The following is a 27,266-nucleotide window of genomic DNA, read 5'->3' on the forward strand; positions in this document are numbered from 1 at the left end:
TTATTATCATATGTAAATACCAATATTAATAGTACATGATTGTATATCATAGCCTTTTCAAATCGATGATGTATTCCATTAATAGCATATCATGATAACTATACGTATGGCAAGCAGTGGCGGATCCAGGGGGTTGGGGTTCCGGGGGTTGGAACCCCCTTTTTTTTGGCCGATCAATGCATTTGAATGGGAGCATATAGTTGAAACCCCCCCCCCCCCCTTTACTCTGGGTTGGGACCCCCCCCTTTTTAAAATGGCTGGATCCGCCATTGATGGCAAGTATACATTCAATTGATATTTGCATGTGTATGTAGTATATATTTCATCTGTAAAGATCGAGGTAAATATTGTAAGTGATGACAGAAGGGCGACAGATACCAGACGGACAGTCATACTCATAGATCGAAACTAAAGTGACAACACCATTGCTAACAAAAAAAAGACAAATAGACAAATAATAATAATACACAAGCACTCGACTCACAACAGTGAAAACTAACGACTAATCAACACGAAAGCAAAGATATGACAAGAGATTCAGAAGAGAGACGGAAAACCTCAACAGATACCACTCAAGTCTATAGGTCGCTCCTACTGTAGTGAGGAGGACTTAGACGATTTGTATATGGAGATAATAGATTTGGAAATGAGTCACTAAGACTGCATTAACTAAAAGAAACTTACAGTTCTGTAAAACAATTAAAATGGAAATATAACACGAAATTTTTTAAAAGCAATTATAACTCTTGACACTATGTCATACCTCTACGGGTAATGCTTATAACGTACAATACAAACCAAACGCGAAGCAGAAACTCGTGATCCTTCTGAAGCGTGGGTAATGGTATGATATTCCTGTCAGGTGTAAAGAGATAATTTTTCATGCATTACCTGAATTCATATACTATAGTTCTTGTACTATATGACTATTTTTCTAAGACTCAACTATATTCTATCCTTTTCATTTTTTTTTTGTTTATGTTATATTTTCTTTGAATTTCATATGTTCCTCCATGCATTATACAAATCATTCATGACATTATTACCCAGCAAACATCAGACATTATCAGCCATGGATAATATCAAGAAAACACCCACATTGTTTATAATGTGCGACATTATTTTTTTCTGTAACCACATTGTATTATTGGGGTTTATAAAAAAAAATATAGCGTTATTTCATGAATCTCATCATTCTCCGTCCGTCATTAGACGATTTGATTGTGTTTCATGTATTTCTTTTTTTAATAACTCCAAAGGATAATGGATGTTAGTAGAATCATTAGAGTCACAATTGGATTATGAGGACATATTGTCTGAAAAGAAAATACAAAAGTCAGATACAGATACAGTCAAAGTTCTACCTTTTAAACTGTGAGGATATAAACGTGGAGCAATATATTTATTGTTCAATCAAAATAAAATTTATTTGATATACACGGCAGTATGGAATGGTAAATAATATTGAGAATAAAAATTGAAAACGTGTCAAAGAGTTAATAGCTTGATCAGCAGTCAATAGCTCAATGCCACCAATGGGTTTTCATCACAGCGAGAAAAAAAAACAAAACCGGCTCAAGCGAGAGAATCAATCTCGTTGAGATGATTCAACGATAATCTATAACTATATGCAGCTGTTTGTACAGTACTTGCTAGACTTGCTACAATTCCATTTCTATTTTTTCCCTCTTACTTATTTATATGTTTACTGATAAGTGCCAGCCTACTGATTGCCTTTGGAGATATGTCAGTATAATTGTAATCTCCTAGTTATAGCAGTAAAATTATTAAAGGGGCAAAATTGAAAAAAAGAAGAAAAAACATAATTAGGAAGGGACATGTAGCAAGATGTTGCTACTGTAGCAGGAACAATTCCGTTGCAGGTTAGATAATGCACACCACACACAGTCTGATCTAGTTTGTTAACTGATTTACACGGAGACGATGGATGCCAAGTGTAAATTCGCTATCTTGACAACTTAGTTAATGAAAAAAAAATCAGTAAAAACAATATATATGCATGTACTAGTAATTTATTCTTCAAATACAACATTTATCATGAGTTTTCAATGTACAGAAATGGTGCATTCAATGATTTTAATTTTACTCGTAGATGCATGAAGTAGATATACTATCCATAGAGACAGATTTTAATATGCACAGTTTACTGATATTAGACTGAACATTACGCTTCAGTTCATTCAATTTAACAATTCCAAACGACTTGCAACTAAAATAAACCGAAATTCTAAACTTCAGCATACAAATAAATATCTTTAACTAATGAATTCAAAATACAAATATCTATTCAATTTAACAAGTATGTACTCTCCTAGATGTACTGAATAATCATCATGTGAATTATTGAATTAAGAAATATGAAATTTTGAGTGTAAATACGGGAGATAATAATTACATAATAATACTGTCTGCCACAATACATAGAAATGGTAAGCATTCAGACCACTGTACGATGTTCGTGCGTACACTTTAAAATGGCCTTGCCTGCCATTGAAGAGGATTGAATTGGGTTCCATTTTACTGCAACTGGAAAATAAGAGTGTGTTGACTAGATGCTGACATTTTGCCTTACAATGCAGCAGTGGATATCAAAACTGTATGTTCATATGAAAATTTGAGAAAATGTATTGCTAAAATAAATGAATGGATAGTAAATTGAAGTCAGAGACAAATTTATTGGGTTGTTGATTTTTAAAATTTCACAAACCAAGAGGTAAACAATGTCACTGAATATACAGAATCTACACAATCTTCATAGAACACATTCTAAGGTTTAATACTAAAAGCGACGTGCGAAATCTGGATGGTCACATGATTTAGGTGTTATCCTATGTAATTCCTACGTAAAGTTCAAAGTAACAGGTTTATGCCTTCTTGAAATATCTTTTAGCCGACACATCTCCACGAGTCATAGTCTGAAAATAACAAAACTGGCATATTTAAAAATACTTTTATGTGTATTTTTTTGTCAAAACTTTAACACACATTTCTTATAAATAAAGTCCGCAGGCAAAACTAAAATTATCATGTGTCATGTAGAACTATAAAAGTGTAGTATAAATGAAATTATATTTATTACATATTCTTAAAAGATGACCTTTATACGCATGTATTTTTAACGGTTATCCCTACACCGGGGGGGGGGGGGGGGGGGGGTACTTCCAATATATTTAGTGGTATGAGTGTGCCGCACAAAAGGGTCCCTTTTTCATCCCCTGATCAGTCTTCTGGTTAGAACAGGGTCCCTTTTTATGTCCTGCTGGTTAGAATAGGCTCGCCTTTTCATCCCCCGCTGGTGTCTTCTTTTAAACAAAGTATTTGTCTAGAACAGGATAACTTATTTAAATGTTTATAGAACCAAAAAGAGATGATCAGAAATCTTTTGTTTTACTTTCTTCTTAATCCTTGGTCAATTAAAGTAAAAAAACGTGTCTAGAACAGGGTATACATTTTCTGAGCGAGTCTAGAACAGGGTACGTTTTTCAATGTTTACTGGTTAAAACAGGGTATGATTTCGAAAGTGTTGTCGGCACAGATATAACCGAAACGATAGTCAGTACCCCCACCCCCCATCAATTAACAAAAATAGTTAGTAAATTCAAAAAAGTGTTTGTCAATGGTAACATAAACGCTAACTCCCATGTAAATGTTATATTGCTATATAATTAGCTTTTGACAAATAGAATTGACAAATATCCAATAAACAGGCGTATTTTAGAGCCCAAAACACAAAAATGAAATTGAGAATTGAAATCGGGAATATGTCAAAGAGACAACAATCCGACAAAAGAGCAGAGCACAACCGAAGGCCACCAATGGGTCTTCAATATCCAACAATCAGGCCTACTGCCCATAACAAACCAATATTAATTAAACAGGCCTACTCCCCATAACAAACCAATATTAATTAAACAGGCCTACTCCCCATAACAAACCAATATTCTTTAAAGACTTACCATGACAAGATCATCTCCTTGTTTTTCTCTGACTACTGTTACAACTTTCTTAGTAGCCTCAGTAGGAGTATTTACTATTGTCAATTTACCGTCGACAAACGTCGCTTTCGACTACAATATAAGATTATTATCAAAAAGAGTCACAACAAACTATACAACTCCTTGAAGAAGTCAGATATATCAAAACATATGTAAATCTATCACAAATCCTATTGTTTAACAAGACATGCAAAAATCAAATCAAAAAGAATTCTGCACTTTATTTTTGTTGTTTTCAATAAGTTTTTGGTTCTCTGTCCATTTTTTTTTCGTCTTCCGATTTATGCATATATACCGGATAATAGTTTATTTTACTAAAATATGCAGTTCATAAACAGTAAATTGCATACATCTAAAACTTTTGAGAGAAAAACGGAAAAGAAATCCCGAATACATCATTTTTTTCAAATTTTGCAACCTATGCATGTATATGGTTGATGATGCAGATGTTAAATGATTGGTGTTCAACGTCCAACGACATCATCCCACCAGAAAACAAAGTACGTCACTTACTTACGTAGCAAATACAAAGTTCAGGTCTTTAGTCTGACCCGATCAAGGATCAAGAGAAGTTCGCGACAACACGACCACCGTTGAGGAGGAAATTTGAAAAATAAAATATTATGCTCTCATTTATAGCATACGGTTAAAAGAAAAATGGCTACACGAAGACCATAGTTACCTTGACCATTTCCCCTGCATCTGTTTTCCTGTCTACCTCTTCATTTAACGTGTATTTTTCTTCCATTTTCTTTGGTCCAGCTTCTATATTAATTGTTATGCTATTGCCATCGATGGTAAAGGTATTTGTTGGTGACATATTGGCAACAGCCTTTCTCATCACAAGATTGATACCTGTAAATGAATAAAGTTAACACATTCAGTTGGATTCAATATATGTAAGTTTAAGTACGAAAAATGATCATACAAACTGAAAATGCATTAATCTACATTGTAACTTATATTCAAAACTTGAAATATAGCATTAATTCACAGAATAAAAAAACAGAATGTAGTTAACATAATTATAATAATGTTTTTGCCAAGTGAAAATTGTACCAAATGGCTTATTTGCTTGGTTACTTAAATTTATTTTTGGTAGAGTATAAATATTTTGTTTTTTTGGGTTTTTTTTTAAATATAAAGTTAAAAACATTTGTTCAAAATATTTTTCAACATCATTTTTGTCCATAGATCTGATCTAATTCGCTTAATAAACAATAACTCTGATCTAATTCACCCCTGCATTTAAACAGCAGTTCCGAGTTAGGTCTCCATTCTAATAAATATGCAGCTGCAAGTGTATTCATATTATTCAAACAGAAGTATTCTATTCCATAACAAGTAGTTAGCAGTGAAAGGTTTTATCAATTTATAACTTTCTAAAAACTTTGCACGAGTTGTGATACCGATGCAAGATGACTGATCATGAATATTGACAATTCAATTGAAGTTGAATTATAGGAAAAATAAGATAAAATCAATTAGACGATACAGTCATGGTACATGTACGTATACTTTACCTGACACACATACATGGTAAGGCTTTTGTTAGCCGTTAATGAATATTTGTGTCACCGAATGACAATTGACATGTTATACTTCCCGTAGCCACTAGCTCATCAATGTTTTGCTCTTATTTTTCAAAATAACGAAACGCCAATTATCAGGATTTTATTCCGTCACAAAATCAGCACAACAACTTCAATTTAAGGAACATCGGTTTTGTACTTTTTAAGGGGATGGGGATGGGGGTCTATAAGTGAATCGGTACTTTGTATAGCTGTTTGTCTTGCCGTCGCAATTCGTTTGATTATGTGTTGGTCGATTTTTTTTTAATTATATTAATAACTTTTATTCTGAGTGTACCCAAGCCCTCCCATAGCTAGCGCCTCAAATGCTCTATTCGTCGATGAACTATGAACCAATTTCGGTCCGACAACTTATTTGTTCTTTATATTTATACTTTGTTTTCAAAAAATAATAAGGAGATGTGGAATGATTATCTACGTGTGGCCTTCGACGAGAAAACTCTATATATTTGCTATGAAAATAACGCATGTCAACATGCAAAAAAATCTATACAAGAAAACCAACCATCTGACATTGATATTATCACTTACCCATTTCTTTTAGAAATTCTTCAAACTTTTCACTTTTGTAAACCTTCCATTTTCCTCCAAGTGCAGTTTTCAAATCATCAGAAGACATTTTTTATTCTTTTTACTATAATGTAACGCGAAGTAGACGGAGAAATAAATGATGTTTTAAAGGTTGAGAATACGCATCTTATATACTATCGGAATTATACAGGTTTACAATGTGGAACGTTCAGGTAACGGAGAGGTAGACCGGAACGTCGTATACAAACATAAATATTGAATATTGTCATTTACCTGTATCTCATTCATTAATAACGTTCTACATCTTGAACTGAGTGGGATTTTACCCTTAACGGTTTGAAAAAAACTAGTTTATATGAGTGAAAAGAAGAATGTATAACATGTATAAGTAACGTTTCTGTCAAACTTTGTAAGCTATCGATTGTACAAGGAAATTTAGAATGCATTCATATGCATCGGAATGGCATTATGCATCGTGTCACATAACACATTAGTACAAGGAGTTTCTCTTATTGTAATATTATAATAAGTGTCTATACACATTATTGAACGTTCCACATATTAACTTATTAGCTAAATGGAAAACTCTAGATTAGGAAATAAAAAAAAATCTTTAGTTTATACATATAAACTCCACAAAGTTTGTATCGACAGTATACATCGCCAACCAACTGAGGGAACCTCAAGGAGTGGCAAAAAAAGGGGGTGGGTATGTTTTTTCATCATAAAAACTGATCCCCAATTTGATGAACAAAAAAATTGTGGTCAAGCAGATGTCCAAAAAAAAAAGAGTTTTCAAGATTGCGACAAAAGTTGCATTTTATCCCTATGTTAGATATGTTTAGCCATCTTGGTTTATTGGCGCGTTCATCGGACACATTTTTGAAACAAGATATACATCGATATACGAAGTAAGATTGTGGCCACATTGGTCAAATTTAGCCAAGTAGTTTCAGAGCATAAGATTTTTGCAAATTAAAGTTATCGGGCAACGATGGATGACGGACGCCAAGTGACGAGAAAAGCTTATTTGGTCTTTCATCCAGGTGAACTTCAAACTGAATATGTACCTATTACTGCTATTCTTGATTTGATAATAACTTTCAATATTAAATTCAAATATTTAGAATTAAGTCATTTATGGGTCATGAGCCAAATATTCTCTTAGAGACTCAAATGTATCAGGCAAGGAATCGTACACATGACCTCCAACATTACATTATATACACTGTCTTATTTCGTTCACACAAATACAACTTGAAATACATGTATGCTCTTTTTTAAAATCGTAAAGTGGAATTACAACATTATTACTATGTATCACGTGAGATATTCTTGAACATGCATGACATATTTGCTACTGAACGTTAAGTATCCTATGTTATATCAATCTAAAGTTAGAAACAAATACAATAACAGCCGAATCATCTTATGATGTTTTGAAAAAATCAGTCCATGTAGTTATCAAACATGATATTTGGTGAATTATTAAAAACACCAATCGAATTAAATACTGCCAAATAAATAGGATATCAAAATATATGTTTCAGTTGATAGACGGTCCTTCAAGATTGTACGAAACAGAACTTAAACCTTAAAAATATCATGACATACACATTGATACATATGAATTGGGCCTTGTTTTACTAAAATGTATTGCACCAATTTCAATTTAATTTGAAAGATTGGAGCTGTTAACATTAGCTATTAAACAAATGTAATCATTAAGTATACGTTTGCGGGACAGTTTACTTGTAACTAAGCAACGAATTGTTTGTTTGTTTTCCTCTTATAATTCACTGGTATATATATTATATTGGATTTTTTTAGATGTGAAATAGAATTCATTAATGTACTAACAATTTACAAAAAGGTGAGGAAATCATTGAGCTAAACTAAGCAAGTCAGAGTTTTTGTTGTTTTGCTCGGTTCAGATTCCGAACCTTAGAATTCAAACTTCAACGTTGGAAACATCTCTTAACTCACTCTTTTTCTGTGTCTACTTATGAGTCTCATTTATCAATAACTTTATCCATTTATTTCTCAATAGTGGATGACAGTTTCATTATCTTTCCTTAAAGTATAAAAATGCACTCTCGCCCTCTCTTTTTCTCTTTATGTATATTCAGCGCACTCATTTATATATAATAACTCGGACTTCTTTTAAATTGAGTTTTACTGGCAACATGTCTGAGTGTTTGTTTCTTGCACATTGGTTTTAGGTATAAAGGGAGGGTTGAGGTGTCGCAAAACATTTATTCCCTCCACATTTTTGCGCCTGTCATGAATCAGGAACCTCTAGTCTTTGTTTTCTTTCTTTCTTCACTTTTCTGTCTTTTGACAAAAAACCCATATATATATTCAATAGATATACCATTCTTTACATGCATGCTCACACATATAATTTGTATTATATTGCCATAAATGTTAAATGTAAAAAAAGTCTGTTTGACTTGTGTCTTATCCAATTTGTACTTGAACAAATAAAATATGTTTAGACTAAAATCTGGCCTTTTTTAATATAAAAAAGATGTGGTATGATTGTCAACGAGACAACTATTCACAAGAGACCAAATGACACATAATTTAACAACTAAAGGTCATCGTATACGGCCTTCAAAAATGACCAAAGCCTAAACCGCATTGAAATCTGTAATAGGCCCCTAAATGATAAATGCAAAACAGTTTAAACGAAAGAACAAACTGCCTAATATATGTACAAAATAAATGAACGAAAAACAAATTTGTAACACAGCGACAAACGACAGCCACTTTAAAAGAACATGCTCTTGACTTGGGGCAGGCACATACTGTACATATGTAATACATCAACAAACGACAACCAATAAACTACAGGCTCCTAACTTGGGACAGGCTCATAAGAATATTGCGGAGTGAAACATGTTTGCGGGCGCTATCCCTCCAAACAAGGGCCCCAAACAAGGGACAGTGGTGTAACAATCTGTTTTTTAATCTTTTATCGGGTTATTGTTTCTTTGTTACATTCCCCATTTCCGTTATTTTTATGTCATAGATCCACCCTTTGAGTACAAACGTGCTTGTCATATAAATCAACTTATAGGATGTGTGACTAAAACGAACAAAAACACATATATACTTTAGATACTTAATGAATGGCTATTAATTATTTTGAATTTATTGAACCATAAAACTAATTTTTGACTGTTCACATTGAATAATCCGCGAAGCGGATTATGTAAAATGTGAAGAGTCAAAAATTAGTTTTATGGTTCAATAAAATCAAAATAAATTATTGCCATTCATTTTAAATAAATTTCTACCAAAAATAAGGCTCAAAGAACTTTTTATATTATTTATATTAACAATAACGTATACACAAGTTGGCGTATGAATATACAACGTCAGAGTGGGCGTGTCGCCATGAAAATTGACAACATTCAAAATAAAACTAATAATTTTAACCAATCAGAAGACAGTAAATACACCAAATTTATATATATATATATATATATATATATATATATATATATATATATATATATATATATATATATATATATATTAACATTATGCACATGAGACAAATTATCTATTGTTGTCAAAGAGACACATGAGACAAAGTATCTATTGTTGTCAAAGAGACACATGAGACAAAGTATCTATTGATGTCAAAGAGACATTAGTTTTTATGTCATCTTCTTAAAGAACCTTTTACAAACAACATCACCAACAAACAGTGTCTGAAAATTGAAGAAAAAAAGAAATTGAATAACATTTGATAAGAGATAGACGACATTTAGAGAATTTACATATTTCATATGTGCAGATGTGGTGGTATGCTGATGATTAGGAGCTGACCTAGCACTTCAGAAACTAGAGGCTCTAAAGAGCCTGTGTCGCTCACCTTGGTCTATGTGAATATTAAACAATGGACACAAATGGATTCATGACAAAATTGTGTTTTGGTGATGGTGATGTGTTTGTAGATCTTACTTTACTAAACATTGTTGCTGCTTACAATTATCTCTATCTATAACAGTACTTTCTGTGGAAAATGTTATTGAAAATCTTCAAATTTTAAGAAAATTGTTAAAAATTGACTATGAAGGGCAATAACTCCTTAGGGGGTCAATTGATTATTTTGGTCATACTGACTTATTTTTAGTTCTTACTTTGCTGTACATTTTTGCTGTTTACAGTTTATCTCTATCTATAATAATATTCAAGATAATAACAAAAAAAACAGCAAAATTTCCTCAAAATTACCAATTCAGGGGCAGCAACCTAACAACCGATTATCCGATTCATCTGAAAATTCCAGGGCAGATAGATCGTGACCTGATCAACAATTTTACTTCCTGTCAGATTTGCTCTTAATGCTTTGGTTTTTGGGTTATAAGCCAAAAACTGCATTTTACCCCATGTTCTATTTTTAGCCATGGCAGCCATCTTGGTTTGTTGGTCGAGTTACCGGACACATTTTTTTAACTAGATACCCCAATGATGATTATGGCTAAGTTTGATTAAATTTGGCCCAGTAGTTTCAGAGGAGAAGATTTTTCTAAAAAATTACTAAGATTTACGAAAAATGGTTAAAAATTGACTATAAAGGGCAATAACTCCTAAAGTGGTCAACTGACCATTTTGGTCATGTTGACTTATTTGTACATCTTACTTTGCTGAACATTATTGTTGTTTAAAGTGTATCTATATCTATAATAATATTCAAGATAATAACCAAAAACAGCAAAATTTCCTTAAAATTACAATTTCAGGGGCAGCAACCCAACAACGGAATGTCCGATTCATCTGAAAATTTCAGGGCAGATAGATCTTGACCTGATGAACAATATTACCCCATGTCAGATTTGCTCTAAATGCTTTGGTTTTTGAGTTATAAGCCAAAAACTGTATTTTACCCCTATGTTCTATTTTTAGCCATGGCGGCCATCTTGGTTGGTTGGCCGGGTCACCGGACACATTTTTTAAACTAGATACCCCAATGATGATTATGGCCAAGTTTGGTTAAATTTGGCCCAGTAGTTTCAGAGGAGAAGATTTTTGTAAAAGTTAACGACGCCGGACGACGACAGACGACGGACGCCGGACGCCGGACGCCAAGTGATGAGAAAGGCTCACTTGGCCCTTCGGGCCAGGTGAGCTAAAAAGTATAGGTACATAAGATTTATATTAAAAACTAGCAATTCAGTTATGAAAAAATATTCATATTTTTTTTTTTTATTTAAAGTTTCATATGACTTTCACTTCCACATTTATGAGTAACATGTAAAACTTACCATGACTAATTCGTCATCAACAATTTCACGGTGTACTGTTTGTGATTTCATCTTATTTTTAGGATCTATTGGAGTTTGTACGATAATAAGTTTTCCTTCTTCATATTCTCCTTTAGCCTGTTAATGAAACATGCATACTTTTAGTAAAGTAATTACATGACAAAAGAATATAAAAAAACAGTAAGGGACCTGCTATACAGTGGTTGTCGTTTAATTGTTGATGCGGTTCATAAGTATTTCTCGTTTCTCGTTTTTTATGCCCCATTTATGGACATTATGTTCTCCGGTCTGTGCGTCCGTCCGTTCGTTCGTACGTTCGTCCGATCGTTCGTTCGTCTGTCCGTCCGTTCGTCCCGCTTCAGGTTAAAGTTTTTGGTCCAGGTTAAAGTTTTTGGTCGAGGTAGTATTTGATGCAGTTGAAGTCCAATCAACTTGAAACTTAGTAAACATGTTCCCTATGATATGATCTTTCTAATTTTAATGCCATATTGGAGATCTTATCCCATTTTCACGGTCCACTGAACATAGAAAATGAAAGTGCGGATGGGGCATCCGTGTACTTGGGACACATTCTTGTTTTTTATATATATTAGACCATTGGTTTTCCAGTTTGAATGGTTTTTCACTAGTCATTTGTTGGGGCCCTTTACGGATTGCTGTTCGGTGTGAGCCATGACTCAGTGTTGAAGGCCGTACTTTGACCTATAAAGGTTTAGCTTTACAAATTGTGACTTGGATGGAGAGTTGTCTCATTGGAACTCATATCACATTTTTTTTATGTATAAAAACAGAAGGGACCGTTATCAAATTTCTCCGTGGCAACAAAATACGGAATGAATTAACACTTTATAAATTCCGTTAGTCCTACGTCAGGAACGCTCAAAAACAAAATCAGAAAAAGGATAAAAACGAAAAGCCAAAAACAATAACTACCTGGACACTACATTAAAGTTTAAAAACTACTCCAGTGTAGGATGATGTATAAAAAAGCTATGATACATTTAGCTTCTGGTTGTACGTCTATATTCAAATATGAAAATGAGATGTAGTATGACTGCCAATGAAACAACTGTCAATACAGATTACAGACAATGGTGTGACAATTATACAGGTCACCGTGCGGCTTTGAAAAGAGAGAAACACCCATATCGTATAGTAAGCTATAGTTGGCTCCGTCCGTTAACACATCTGTTTTGCGATTTATTTTATCTGTTTGTTCAACGGTTCTAACTTTATCACGCACTTATCATATATTTTCATGGCATTAGACACAACATTTTTAAAATAACATTTTAAAGATGTTTTTGTGTTTGCTGGGTTTATACTCCAATCAAAAGGTCTAACATTTATATTTTCTCTAATAATTGTATTGTATTCTGAAATTCTGAAATGGATGCCATGATCAGCATATGGATCAGGAAGATAGATTTGAAATATAGCCTTTTGTTTATTGTATGGATTACCAAAACCTTTTTATGACTGAAGGTTATGGTAAACCCTAACTAGAAAGGCAATGGATGCCCATAAACTTATCAAGATAAATGAAAAATAATTTCTCCCACCTTCAAAATGCACAGTTATGGATATCCATAATGTCTTTGAAGGTTATGGGTTACCATGACATTGTATGGTTATGGCTTGCCATCAATTCCCAGACTGCTTATTACTTTAGTTATAAATGTGAGAAAATGGAGGTATAGTGCATCGAGTAAGCAGCCAACTCAAAACACAAATGAAAACCGATAGGTTGCACTTTGTAAATACAGCTGTTTCAAAAGTCACACCTCTTTTAGGAAGATATATACTATTCATAGATATGTTTAATTTGTTGACGTACTGGTTCAAGATATGTTTTCTGCGTTTCATCTCATAGAGACATAAATTCGGAATGTTATATAAAAGTATAGAAAAACATGATAGAGCCTAAAAGTTTTCAAGAAACTTAATAGTGAAAGTGACACAGTTTTAGTTGCAAAGGGAGTTCCCATGATAAAATTGCAATGTCGATATATACAAAATTGCAACCTTTAAACCATATTAGAATACATAATACAAGTTAAAAATAATAATTTACCTTCATCCAAGTGCCTTGAATTTCTTTCATATATTCTTCACCCAATGAGAATTCGTCCACACTAGTAAACAAACCTGTTTTCATTGCTATTTTAATTTTCCCTCCCGACATAGTGAGTTCTGTTTCAGGGGAAACTTTTGTTGCTACTTTTCTCAGTAATGCATTAACACCTGAAAGGAATGTTAAAATATTGAAAAAAATGGGTTTTTTTTTTAAAACTAATTACACAAAATTCTATTAGGGTGGTAAAAGGGGGGAGGTGGGTGCTTGACGTTAAAAAAAAAAGTGAAATAAGACATCATTTCACGTTGAACGTGAAATAATTTCTGTCATGAACGTTGCACGAAAAAATAAAAACTATGATGTGAACCTTTTGTGACTGAGTTTATGTTTATTTCGTACTATGTTTTGTTATTGTTATCATTTGTTGCTGTTGTTGTTGTTTGTTTGTTTGGGTTTTTTTTGAATGATTGTGGTTTTTTTTTCTACATTTTGTTGTGTTTTGTAGATAATTTACTGCTATTAACGTTTTGAAATAGGAAAATTATACAAACATTACGTTGTTAATATTCCCCTCTTTGTTATCAAACTCCTCATATTTACTGTTTGTTCGATGATTTCGCCGTTTACATTCCTGTTAAAACTAAATCGTTTTTACTTGTTTTGATCTGAATATTATTCATTAAATTTAGTTTATAATTTAAAGCAATATTTATATAGCCTATGTAACAGTCCATGTCGTTAAAATACTAAATCCCTGGGATGTGTTTTAGTTGATTTTAGTCTCTGATATATGATTTTTTTTTTATTATTAATGTTTTTGGTTTTTATAACTAGCTGTCAGTAACCGCGAACACTCTCAAATCGTACTTTCATCTTAAATTGTCCTATTTTTACAATTGTAATTTTGTTTTGTTATTTAATGTTTCTTTCTTATAAATATATATACAATGTACAAGCTTTGAAAGTTGTTTAGTGCGCAGAAGTCACAGTCATGTAAGGCATGAAGGTTGATAACATGTTAAATAAGAATGATGTTATATAAAGCACTGTTTTTCAAGAAGTGAAACTTTTCTGCTTAACCACTGTCCAACATTTTGCATTTTCTTTCTTCTACAATTGTTTTTCAAAGCATAGGGCAAATTATTATATCAGAGTTTTAAGAATATTTCGAACAATGTCAATCCAAGACAGATATTGACATTTTATCAGTCTATGAATTGTTTAAGACATAAGTAACTGAAAAGCTGAATGTGTTTTCAGGTTGCCAACATTAGTCTTAAATCCACAAAGATGCAAGAAGTGTTTTGGCATTATCGAACCAGGTTTTACAGTATTAGATAATAAATCTCTTGGTCCCAGGGTAATACCCCATGGCACCATTCAATTTCTCCTATCAGGGGTGAGATAGATAATGTAATGACTTAAGTTTGCCTTTAATGTTGACTTTTCTTTTACAAATTTTTACTTGGATGGAGAGTTGTCTCATTGGCACTCAACTCACATCTCCTCATATCTATTACGTTAAAAAAACGTTAATTGTTTGTTTGTAGGCTTTCAAATGATATAGTTTTTCTTGATTGAGCTATACTGACGAAATCTTTTATGAACTTTAGTGAAGTATTAATGCTCATGTGAGCAATATACGGTGCAGTATACTAGTGATTATTTATAAATATGTTGTGTAAACCCTTTGAAAACAAGACGTGTAACAATGTATGGTAAAGCAATATCCGGGCAATGAAAGAATATTCGGATTTGCGCTGTAAATATAAAGGGAAAACGGTACTATTATTCTGCCATAGGCGATAATACTAACATTTTCTAAATTTAACACTTTTAATAATATAAACCTGGATAAAACAGTTATGTGTGGTGTTAGTACTTTATTACTGTATTCTAAAACTTGAAGCCAAATAGCATCATGAAAAATTTCCAAACGAGCCTGTTTATGTTATCCATGCCCACCGTCATTTTACACCAAATTAAAGAAATTTTGGAAGCCTTTTCGAATAATTCTCTAGAAAATATTTCAATAGGTTTTACAATTTATATTGTAAATATACACACTGCAGTTATTCATAGATAAATAAAAAAAAATATAGTGTACCCTTACATCCAATCACAGCGCTCCTAAGTTGAATTCCTTCACTTGTCTTGGGCCAAGTTCGGATGGATATCTAGAGTAGATTGAATTGACATGGTCATATATAACACCTGTTATGATTGGATAAAGCTTTTCCGCCATTAACACTCGAGGAACCCTGGTTGAGGCAGGGTTCCTAGAGATCGACTCGATATCCCGGATGTTATGACGTCAATCCAATCAAATTTGAATGTAAACATATTCAGAGTAGGGGCCTTGTACTTCCGGTAATCTAGAGACCTTACTCTTCAAAATTATTTACCGTTCATATGGAACTCTAGTCAGAACTCTAGTTCCATCCGAACTTGGCCCAAGGTACACAAAGGGCCAACCTAATGCTGGGAAAATGTAATAGTACCTAAACCCATTGGCTATTGCGTTCCAGAATCAGGGAATTTACCTATTAACCTAAAGCGAATTTAGATTGTCTGGATTTATTTCTTCAATACCTATTTATTATTGTTGAGTGCGATAAAATAAAGCTCTCTTTAATTTTGTTTAATTTTCTTGTTTGTCTCTCCAATATTGCGTTAATTTCATACAATAGTCATATCATATTTTATATGTTAAAGTGCTTTGCCTATATTGATTGTATGTTATTTTTGGTATATTATGTTAGTTCGCCGATTGAGATTTAAAAACAAAGGGAGATGGGGTTACCCAAAATAACATCGCCCCCTCCCCATAAAAAGGAACTCAAGGATAACAAAGAAAACACATCCTTTGGATACAGTAACACCTTAATTTATATATTACATTTAATCACAAAATCATTGATGTAATGTTCAACATATATGTGTACATAACAGTGGCTTTGAAATAAGTGTAAGACAACTTCGTAAGATCTGTACATACCAACCTCTTGTAGAAATGCTTCAAAGTTTTCACTTTTGTAAATTTTCCATCTCCCTCCGAATTTCTGTTCAACTTCGGTATAAACTTCCATTGTTCTATTTTATATACATAAGATTGTAATTCGAATGTAAAATTGAACTTTGTTGCAACGATCCGCTATCATGGATACTTTATTTGTTTTAATTATCTTTATATATTATATATATATATATCTATACAACGTTAATGTAATTTTTAAAACTGTTTGATTTGTCACAACTGTTTGAGTCATTTTAGGCTTACAGTGTATCATAAATAAATTTGATTTTTTTTTATCCATCTAAATTAGACAGCATACTTAAAATTGTTTTTTTCCCCTCAAATCGTAAATAAGAAATCATATTAGTTTCTTTTTAAATTTTAAAATACTTTTTATTGTCTTTATTCTTTGGATTAAATACTGTGCATTCATAATCATTGATTTCGTTAGATACCAATTTTCGTGGACTTCGTGAGAACCGGTGAACCACGAAATTAAATGTTCAACAAATACCAAATTTTTTAAAGGCTTGTATGCAGATTTCATCAAATCAACACAATTAAATATCCAAGAACATGTTAGTTTTCCTTAATCCACGAAAATTGATACCTACGAAAAATAAATGAATCCACAGTATCCCGGTTTAAAACAGTATTGTACAATAAGCAAAGTAATGCATAGCGGTTTTTTTGCTCATTTATATTTTTCGGAGTTGATTAAAATATGGCGTCGATTTCAATGAACTAGTAAACATTATACATGTTATAGGTGAGTTATCTTCTGAAGCCTGTTTGGGTGCGTGAGTTTTTTCGGTGGATTGAAAATGCTATTTTCTGCCCTGTGGTTGGATTGACTTCACACATTCCCCGTTTTCATTTTCTATTTTAGGGTTCAATGTGATCTTTTATTTATTTTTGTTAAAAATAGTAGAAGTAAGATAATATCAATGGGCTAATAATACAAATGAAAGTGGAAAAAGACCAACAACATGTACAGCATGGATGACTGTTCACGTATAGCGTCAAATTAAATGATCTTAAATGTATATTCGGGACAAGAACCTTTTAATGTTGTAGGAATACTAATATCCTTTGACTAGACCTATACGATGAGTTGGATTTAAAACATGCTAGTGCCCAATTTAACATTCTGCAGAAAGATATCAGAGGCGGATTTAGATAGGGACAGGGGGCACAAGACCCCCTGTTCCAGAAAAGGAATTTATTGATAAATAAGGCTATACTGAAGAATGACTGGAGCGGACCCTCGCTCCAAGGCAGTCAGTGGGCCCCCACTTAAAAAAGTTCTTGATCCGCCACTGGATATGTCACCCTACTAATACACATTATTTTGATTTCGAGCTGAGCAGTGTTTGATCTTATTTCTTAATGGGTCGTATAGTCAGAAAAAGACCCGACTTTATAATAACTATATATACGGGGTTAATATTGCACAGATCAATGTTAAGTTTTATATGTTGTGTTTTGTTTCTATTTTAGCTATGGTGTTTTCAGTCTATTTTTGACTTCTGAGTTTAAATGTGCCTTTGGTATCCTTCGCCTCTCTATTACACAAGAGAGACACGTGTAGGTCTATATAAAAGAGAGGTTTATTTTTATTTATTGATAATTAAGAGATATATGTGAGGCGACATACGGTCATCAATAAAGTATACTAGAAATAAGTGTAATAACTAAGACAGAGATATCTTAAGGGCTACATGCAGTCTTCAACAAGTGGCAATGTAAATGTAAGACACAGTCTTCAACAAGTGGCAATGTACAAGTAAGACACAGTCTTCAACTAGTGGCAATGTACAAGTAAGACACAGTCTTCAACTAGTGGCAATGTACAATGTACAAGAAAGACACAGTCTTCAACTTAAGGCAATATACAAGTAAGACACAGTCTTCAACTAGTGGCAATGTACAAGTAAGACACAGTCTTCAACTAGTGGCAATGCACAAGTAAGACACAGTCTTCAACTAATAGCAATGTACAAGTAAGACACAGTCTTCAACAAGTGGCAATGTACAAGTAAGACACAGTCTTCAACTTGTGGCAATTTACAAGTAAGACACAGTCTTCAACTAGTGGCAATGTACAAGTAAGACACAGTCTTTAACTAGTGGCAATGTACAAGTAAGACACAGTCTTCAACAAATTGGTAATGTATAAGTAAGACACAGTCTTCAACAAGTGGCAATGTACAAGTAAGACACAGTCTTCAACTAGTGGCAACGTACAAGTAAGACACAGTCTTCAACTAGTGGCAATGTACAAGTAAGACACAGTCTTCAACAAGTGGCAATGTACAAGTAAGACACATTCTTCAACTAGTGGCAATGTACAAGTAAGACACAGTCTTCAACTAGTGGCAATGTACAAGTAAGACACAGTCTTCAAAAACGATAGAAAAGTTGTGTAGTAATGATGATAATGTCCACTACTCTTTTCTGTGAGTGTGATTTGTGCGTTTTCGTTATATTCAAGTGGGTACCTGTGTAGTAATAAAACAAAGTCCAATAAAAAAGAGTCCTTTTCTCTCAAGCTTAAGGTTAACAAAAAAATAAGTCGTTCAGCGAAATACAATTTTATTGATTATTTTCATTTTTCTGTTATAAGTCCATAGAAACAGAAATGACTAAGGTATCGGCAGTAACAGCATCTGTAAAATACAAATTAGCAATTGTAACTTTTGTTATGTTGATATTTGACTAATCAATCTTAAAAGTGGGATTAACAGCAACAAGAAGAAGAAGAAGATAATAAAAGAGGATAAAAAAGACTAATTTACCCTATGAAATTCATGTACCTGTTTAAAGTTTAAAACCTTGATACGTTGTTTGTATGGTAGTCTTAAAGTATCAAAGATGAAATGAATTGAATTTGCCGAAATGTAGTTTTTATTAACTTGAAGATAGTAATACCTTTTGTCCAATTGCGTCCATTTTTGGTGTACATGAACACTGGATATTTGCTGAACTGACCCCATTTACATACATCATGTTTGTCCTCTACACTGAACCAACCATAATCATTAGGACATCCATTATATTTTTCATTGATATAAAACCTCCGTGAAAGAACATTATTAACGAAATGCCTGCAATATTTAAAAAATATATATATAACATCGTGGCCACAAGTTAAAAAAATAAATTTCTGTTTAGTATTAAATTTATATTAAGATCCATTTTGTTACATCTTGTGATCAATTTTATTTGGCAATCGCCAATAGCAGTCAGCAGGGTTAAAGAACATCAGTTGTTCGACCTGTTAGTCAAATGCGTTTTGTTTAAATATACTTTTTCACTTTTTTTGTTTTTTTGGAAAATGTTGTTTGTGCTGTTTTTAGACCCTTCTACAACGAAATTGTTTTATAAAAATTGCGGTTTTTATCCAACGCAATCATAGGTTTGAACGTAGTTTTCAATTTAGACTCGTATATATAAGTTATAATCTTCTGAACATCCTGCATATTTTTCATTAATAAAGTACCTCCTAGTCGGACGTAATCAAATTCGTTCTTTCTTCATTGGGATATTGCTGTTTATTGTTTTTGATTAAATCCCATGTGAGTTTTGTAGATTGCGGTCTATCTTAAACATGGTCCGTGTATAAAATCACAAAACTCTGATTTCATCACACAAAATAGAGTAATGTTTAAACTTTTAATGTATTTCAATGACAAGTTTAGGAATTTAGACTTTAGTCTTTTAAATGGATATACTCTTTGAGAATTTATCATCAATTTTTCACGTATTGTTACAGCAGGTATGACAGAGCTAACCTTTCCGCAGACCAACACATACACACATTTCACCAAATATAAAACAAAAGAGTACTGATAGCCGCTTGCTTTTTTGCCTGCCACTATTTCTTCCGATGTTTTAAAACTTACCCTTCGGCAGAGAACAAGTTCGTTGTACTACAAGGTGTTAGATCTATGAAACTGCTTTGATACAAGTTTTTCTTGGAAAACCAGTTTAGGTTATTTGAATTTTTTGCATTAAATGTCAACCAAACTACCGGTTCATTCTTTTGGTAGAGTTCAACTTTAACCTTGAAAAAAAAAGTGAAATGGAGTAACAATGATAACAAGAGGCTCTCAAGAGCCTGAATCGCTCGCCTCTTATTTTTTTGCTTAAATCTTTCATCAATGATTATTTTTGCTTTTCAATATATATTAATAAGTGGCTTAAAAATGCCATTTAAATGTTCATTGTATCTGTCATATTTTGTTCAAAAGCAAATAAATGCATTTTACCCATATGTTCCATTTTAGCCATGGTGTCTTATGTTTCTTGACGTACAAGAAAATAAAATACAAAATTTATACTAGATTCATTTGAGAAGATTTTTAAAGTAAAAAAAAACCATAAACAACTTGTGTAAAATGTCTTTAAAGGGCAATAACTCTAAATTCTAATAAAAAGGTGCTAACTTTTGTTATTATAATTGTGTTAGGTGTCAAATCTATAAAGAAAAATAGCTTTTTGTTTACTGTAGGCTAGCTGTTCTTGTCTGGCAGAATAATAAGTTGGTTACGGACACTACACTTTTTTGAAAAATATTTGTTTTCTACTATGAAATTTCAATAATATTTTGTTCGAATCATATAATTTGTATAACTGTGTTTTATTTTAGTGATATTAAATCTGAGTATATTGACAAACATAATAAGTGAATTATCTTGTAAATACTTAATGAATTGAAAAATATATAACGAACACCATATTTACAAGTGGAATGCATGTTAAATTTTTGAATTATCTCAGATTTTTGTAATGTTGGAATCATTTTAATCGCCATTATCTGTAAATGATTACGAGAATTGATCATTACGCTTACTGTTAATTTTTTTTTTAAAGATAACAATAGTTTATAGTTTGAAGGGCAACCGCTTAACGTCTAAAAATGATCACTTTTGGACCACTAATCTCGCCGGTGTTCAAAAACTATTTTTAAAAGATACAAACTTAAAATTTTGAACGAAGTTAAAACTATCAATACAAATATTAAAAACAGAAAACTAGTATTCTTAGATGTGTTTTTGTGTTTTGTTTTTTTGTCGTCTGGTTTCTGTGTTTCTGGAGGTGTTTAGATATAGGAAGATGTGGTGTGAGTGCCAATGAGATAACTCTCCATCCAAATAATAATATATAAAAGTAAACCATTATAGGTCAATGTACGGCCTTCAACACGGAGCCTTGGCTCACACCGAACAACAACCTATAAAGGGCCCAGAATCTATTAGTACACGTTTAACTGCAACCATTCGTAAATCGTTTGGTTTAAATTGTTCCAGTATGTTTAGAGTAATCATAGGTAGAAAAGGTTTATTTTTATTTTTACAAAGACACATTTTAATAAACAAGATTGCATTTATTATTCATATCCCAGTCATCTTTCATTTTAAGGATTTTAATGGCGTTAATATACATATATACCCTTAGTTTATGAAAAATACTATTTATAAATTTCTTTATGATTTACCTTTTTGTTTATCCTTTTATTCATAAATTCACGATATACATTGTATTCATTTTAATTAGAATATGACCGCGCCGGTAGTCTCGTAGTAGCGTGCTCGCCTGGAGTGCAAACGATCGTGGTATCGACCTCGGTCTAGCAAATCAAAAACTCGAAAAATGATATGTCATCCACTAGGCAATCGGCATTCAGAAATAAGAGAAAAGACTGGTTGGCTTGGAGTCAAAATAATGTGTATGGAATGGTTACATGTCTTTCGGCCAATACAAAAATGTTACCTTGGGACTAGAAAGTTGAAAATCACGCTCACCGTGTCGTTAAACAAACTTGGTTATCATTAGTTTTACAGTATCATGTTCTTGTCCGTAAGATGAATATGTCACTGGACTTTAACCATATATCAATCCCTCGATTTATGTAATAAAATAAAGTATCTATTTATAAAAGATTTTCCTTTGGGACAATATTTATTTAATTCTAATACCATTTTAATATTTGCTTCCGTCCAGTGATCAATAACATGGTTACGCAAGTGTTTTCCTCTGTCTGTACCTTTGAGTATGCTTGGTAGTTCATTACACATAGATGGGGTTTTCCAAGAATCATATACCGACTGTCCATTCTTTTCAAAGGCTACGAAAACGGGAAACCACACTAAAAGTATAAATATTAGCACAATGTACCGGGTAATGCACACACTGCCTCTGATAGAACACATTATCATTTACTACCTCAGTCATCATTTTCTATATAAAATAAGTACACAATATTATTATTAATTTTTCAAATTGCAAGCGTTGAACTATTGGACCGGTCAAAAGTTTCCAACTATAAGATCTCGGTGAAACTATTTGACCGCAAGCATCATTAAATTTCTCGGAATTTCAAAAGCAGCTACGGGATTGGCTAATGTTGAGACTATGATACTGCGGGAGTTACGAGGTCGTGTTTTATCTATTGTATGTATAGGGTTGACGTAAGTGCATGACGTAACCTTACAATTCAGAATATATATGAAGTAAATATGAAAATAGACAGTATGACTATGTTTCTGCTCTTTATATTACGATAGTTGATTCAGCCCCGGATTTTTATTGTCGGTTGTCGCTTTCGGTATAACAAAACACTTACTGGCTGGATATTCGTGAAATAAGTTTATTGTCCCCTCGGACACAACTATTGCCCTCGGCTACGCCTCAGGGGAATAGTTACACCTCGGGGACAATAAACTTACTATTCCATTCATACTCAGTTAATAAATATACATTAAGAACAAATCTATTTAACCATAACATTTACAAAAATATTCTTGATTACTTACCAGTAGAATGCACGATGGATACAAACGAAAACACACACAAACAAAGTAACACATTTGTCATAGTTGATTTCCAGTGAATGTTTGCTGGGTTTCCTATTCCAGGAACATGTTAAACTTATATCACCATACAGTCAATACATAAAAATTCAATATTATCATATTACAAAGGTAAGTAACAGATTGAAAGGTATATGTTTCATATATGTTATATTTTGCCATATCTTATTTTCCATTTCTTGGGTTAATTTATTCTTCTAAAGAATGATCAAGGTTAAACAGATTTGGTTAAATTGATGATTTTCGCAAAAACAGCCTAAATTGAAATGATCATTTTGTGTATATGGCTGCTTGTATCTATCCTTGCAAATCATAATATTTATTGAACTATATAAAAATAATTGCCTATTCTTCAGCGATCCACATGAGGTTGATGTTAGCAACTATATATATGATGGTATAACAATGAGCGGAACTATAACGCATTTGAAGCTTATACTTACTGAGACATAGCGGACAGTATGGTAATAAGTAAAATTAATTACAAATTAAAGGTACAAATACAAATATTCAACCATTGATAAATTATATACGTGTGGTAGAATAAGATCAACTGATTTTGTTACTGTTTTTACATAATTTTTGTCGGAGGAGTTGGATGTTGTTCGTTGCCATGGTCTGTTATAATGTTGTTCTGGTCTTTTTTTCTCAGTTACCTTTTTTTATTTGTTAAACTTAACAACCCTATGTGTAAAATATGGTGAATTTTTACTGCAGTTGAAACGCAGAGGGAATAACTGCATCGCTAGATAGACCTATCGACAGTCGGTGGTTTTTCTCCAGGCACTCCAGCTCCTCCACTTTTAAAAAATGACCGCCACGAAATAGTCTAAATGCGGTGCTTAAAAGTGGCGTTAAAACACCAAAACATCAATCATTTAATGAGTCCTTCCTTTTTATTTCAATAAAGTAAGATCGATTTGATTGGAGGGAAATTTTTTTTCTGGAATTATCATGATGTGTGTAAAATATATATGTATAATTTGTTTGTGATTGATCATTTACCTCGATGAAATTGTATGCTGAATTTCAACAAAACAACTTTGTTTGAAAAAAGCAAAAAAAAAAAAAAAACAACAAAAAGACTATAATATAGAAATGAAAATCCAGCTTATTCTTATTGACCCATTTGTAAACAATGTATATCAATTTTATTCATTACTACTTATATTGAAACCCGTATTGATGAGTATGAAATTGACAAACTTACAAAAGTGACAAAGACAGTCGGGTGATAATTAAGCTTTTACTAACTTATAAATTTTCGCGGCGAAAATATAACTTTCTAGGGGAAATGCACATATCAAAATTATACCTTTAGAACTTGTTGAGGCACTAAATATATTTTTAACGGAAAAGAAAAAATCTTGGATCTCAAATTGCTTAAATTGTGAGGAGAAAACCAGTAAAAGTTACCCCAACCGTCAATCATCATTCAACTACCTGTGTTTTGAAGGGTTATGAACCTTTTTGTGTCTGAAGGTTTTATGTAACTTTTAGATGATAGTAATACTACTCTTCAACCCATAAAGATTTTAAGACAAACCTGAATTTTAAGGTATGTGATGGTCAAAGGGCATTTTCCAGGGTTAGGAGATCTTTTGGATTTATGATGTAGAACTAAGTTTTTGAGTTATCCCTTTAAAGATGTTAATTTGTAATAGACAATTAATCCATTTTTAGATGGTGACGTTCCCTTGTCACCATCTTACGGTGTTTTTATATCTCAACTTGTACGATTCGCTCGTGTATGTAACAATGTTTTAGATTTTAACGAGAGAAATTTATGTATTACTGAAAAATTATTACACCAGGGTTTTCGATATCACAAACTAGTCAAAACATTTACTAAATGTTATCATCGGTATAAGGACATCATTCGTAAATATAGCTCAACATGCAGACTTCTTATACGTTCAGGTATTTAAATCCATTTTTTTTATGGAAATGTTCTTTATAAAGCTCAAAGGTGTCAGTATTCACCTAAAAAACTAACAAAACCTTTGAGTAGACTTATTAAGAAGGGATATAGTTACGATACTGTTGCCAGGTCATTAAAGATTGCATATTTTGGCGTTAATATTGATTCACTTATAGGGTCTTTGCATCGGAACTAAACACATTTATTCAAAAACCAGTTGTTAGCATGACACGGGTTATGTTCTTCTCATATATGTTATGATGGTATGATACTAAACCTCTAACGGGAAGGATTGTGCATGATGTTCATATGATGAAATCATAATCTTTCAGTCAGTTTAATTGAAGTCTGGAGCTGGCATGTAAGGTAACTGCTAGTAGTCTGTTGTTATTTATGTATTATTGTCATTTTGTTTATTTTCTTTGGTTACATCTTCTGACATCAGATTCGGACTTCTCTTGAACTGAATTTTAAAGGGGCACTAGCTGTCAAATTCATTGTAACCGATTTGACTCAAATTCTCATATTTGGTTTATAACAATGTAAAACATTTATCCAAACTATCAAAAGTCTAAAATAAACAGTTTACAGAGCATGTGGTAGATAATATATAGGTTCGTTTCGTGTGTATTTTAGTCCAGACGCCATCTAATTAACTATCGATTTGACCTCAGATGACCACATAAGCGATGTAAACAAAAATAAAGATACGAATAGATTAAACCAACACGTGCAATTGCATTTTTATAGGTCTGTTTGATTTTATTTTATAGATTAAAAATAGATGTTTCTCATTGTTTTTAACCATATCAGAATGATTTTATGTGCATCGAATTAGTAATCAAATGATTTACCGTAGTTTCACTTTCATTGTTGACATTCTTTTTCTTTAAATAACCAGTACACGTACAATGCATGCGTTGTCAATCTCTAGCTAGGGGTTAACTTGAAGTTCACATGAATACCGGTTAGAATGATGATGACGTTTTCACTTGCAAGTGAATCAGTCAAAAATTATGTTTAATCGCTTATTTCAACAAAATTAAAGGAAATTGATTGCTAAAAGCAAATTATTATTTCATTATTCCAATTTGATTAATGATTGATCTAAAAAAATCATACTTTATCTTTTTTATATATATCGTAGCTAGTGCCCCTTTAATGTACGTATTGTTATGTGTTTACTTCCTACATTGACTAGAGGTAAAGGGGGAGGGTTGAGATCTCACAAACATGTTTAACCCCGCCGCATTTTTGCGCCTGTCCCAAGTCAGGAGCCTCTGGCCTTTGTTAGTCTTGTATTATTTTAATTTTAGTTTCTTGTGTACAATTTGGAAATTAGTATGGCGTTCATTATCACTGAACTAGTATATATTTGTTTAGGGGCCAGTTGAAGGACGCCTCCGGGTGCGGAAATTTCTCGCTACATTGAAGACCTGTTGGTGACCTTCTGCTGTTGTTGTTTTTTCTATGGTCGGGTTGTTGTCTCTTTGGCACATTCCCCATTTCCATTCTCAATTTAATTAATAACAAAAGAAGTTACGTCTGTTCATCAAGGCTACGATAAAGATTTACTGCTGGTAATGTTTTCTCACGAAATGAAGAAGTACCCACTTGTTTCTTAAAAATACAGACAAAGTAAATAATTTAAAGAATTTAATAGAGTGACCTAATACAGTATATATGGGGTCAGTAAATTTCACATGGGGTGAGAGCGAATATATACCGTATTACGTCACTAGCACACTATGTAACGAATTTATCTTACCGACTATCTGAATGTGTGACATTTAGGCTCGTTACCTATCAGAATGAACAAGTCTTCAATACTGTTAGCATTAAGAAATTACCTCCATTGATCCTACAAAAACAGATGCCAACAATAACAACTTGTTAGGTTTAAATGTGTTTTATTGATTTATATATGCAAAAGAATAATCTGACTGAGCAAAACTATGG

At 32.5% G+C, this 27,266-nt stretch overlaps 3 protein-coding genes across 3 annotated transcripts; all 3 read right to left on the minus strand.

Moving 5' to 3' along the window:
• Positions 1 to 2,013: 2,013 nt before the first annotated feature.
• Positions 2,014 to 6,314, minus strand: LOC139528801 (fatty acid-binding protein homolog 6-like). The gene is made up of 4 exons (XM_071325006.1): positions 6,140 to 6,314; positions 4,699 to 4,871; positions 3,978 to 4,088; positions 2,014 to 2,936 (listed from the first exon to the last, which is right to left on the minus strand). Exons 1-4 carry the CDS (start codon positions 6,225 to 6,227, stop codon positions 2,886 to 2,888), a joined length of 423 nt encoding a protein of 140 aa, XP_071181107.1. The 5' UTR covers positions 6,228 to 6,314; the 3' UTR covers positions 2,014 to 2,885.
• A 3,344-nt stretch (positions 6,315 to 9,658) lies between these two features.
• On the minus strand, positions 9,659 to 16,645 carry LOC139528802 (cellular retinoic acid-binding protein 1-like). The gene is made up of 4 exons (XM_071325007.1): positions 16,494 to 16,645; positions 13,493 to 13,662; positions 11,419 to 11,535; positions 9,659 to 9,861 (listed from the first exon to the last, which is right to left on the minus strand). The coding sequence occupies exons 1-4, from the start codon at positions 16,582 to 16,584 to the stop codon at positions 9,808 to 9,810; spliced, it is 432 nt and encodes a 143-aa protein (XP_071181108.1). The 5' UTR covers positions 16,585 to 16,645; the 3' UTR covers positions 9,659 to 9,807.
• A 2,444-nt stretch (positions 16,646 to 19,089) lies between these two features.
• LOC139528803 (uncharacterized) lies at positions 19,090 to 23,467 on the minus strand. Its single transcript, XM_071325008.1, has 5 exons — positions 23,330 to 23,467; positions 22,493 to 22,662; positions 20,417 to 20,577; positions 19,443 to 19,618; positions 19,090 to 19,180 (listed from the first exon to the last, which is right to left on the minus strand). The coding sequence occupies exons 1-5, from the start codon at positions 23,388 to 23,390 to the stop codon at positions 19,131 to 19,133; spliced, it is 618 nt and encodes a 205-aa protein (XP_071181109.1). The 5' UTR covers positions 23,391 to 23,467; the 3' UTR covers positions 19,090 to 19,130.
• Positions 23,468 to 27,266: the final 3,799 nt, after the last annotated feature.

The sequence above is a fragment of the Mytilus edulis genome, chromosome 6 (assembly GCF_963676685.1).
Source record: "Mytilus edulis chromosome 6, xbMytEdul2.2, whole genome shotgun sequence".
NCBI classification, from domain to species: Eukaryota; Metazoa; Mollusca; class Bivalvia; order Mytilida; family Mytilidae; genus Mytilus; species Mytilus edulis.

Coding starts and splice junctions, on each gene's coding strand:
- LOC139528802 (XM_071325007.1), bottom strand. CDS start 16,584: ATGGAAGTTTATACCGAAGTTGAACAGAAATTCGGAGGGAGATGGAAA. Junction 13,663..16,493: donor AGCATTTCTACAAGAGGTTG/GTATGTACAGAT, acceptor CATTCCTTTCAG/GTGTTAATGCATTACTGAGA. Junction 9,862..11,418: donor TTGATGACGAATTAGTCATG/GTAAGTTTTACA, acceptor TTCAATTTTCAG/ACACTGTTTGTTGGTGATGT.
- LOC139528801 (XM_071325006.1), bottom strand. CDS start 6,227: ATGTCTTCTGATGATTTGAAAACTGCACTTGGAGGAAAATGGAAGGTT. Junction 4,089..4,698: donor ATGCAGGGGAAATGGTCAAG/GTAACTATGGTC, acceptor CTTATATTGTAG/TCGAAAGCGACGTTTGTCGA. Junction 2,937..3,977: donor AAGGAGATGATCTTGTCATG/GTAAGTCTTTAA, acceptor TGTTATTTTCAG/ACTATGACTCGTGGAGATGT.
- LOC139528803 (XM_071325008.1), bottom strand. CDS start 23,390: ATGACAAATGTGTTACTTTGTTTGTGTGTGTTTTCGTTTGTATCCATC. Junction 22,663..23,329: donor ATCCATCGTGCATTCTACTG/GTAAGTAATCAA, acceptor TTATACTTTTAG/TGTGGTTTCCCGTTTTCGTA. Junction 20,578..22,492: donor CGGAAGCAAATATTAAAATG/GTATTAGAATTA, acceptor TTTTTTTTCAAG/GTTAAAGTTGAACTCTACCA.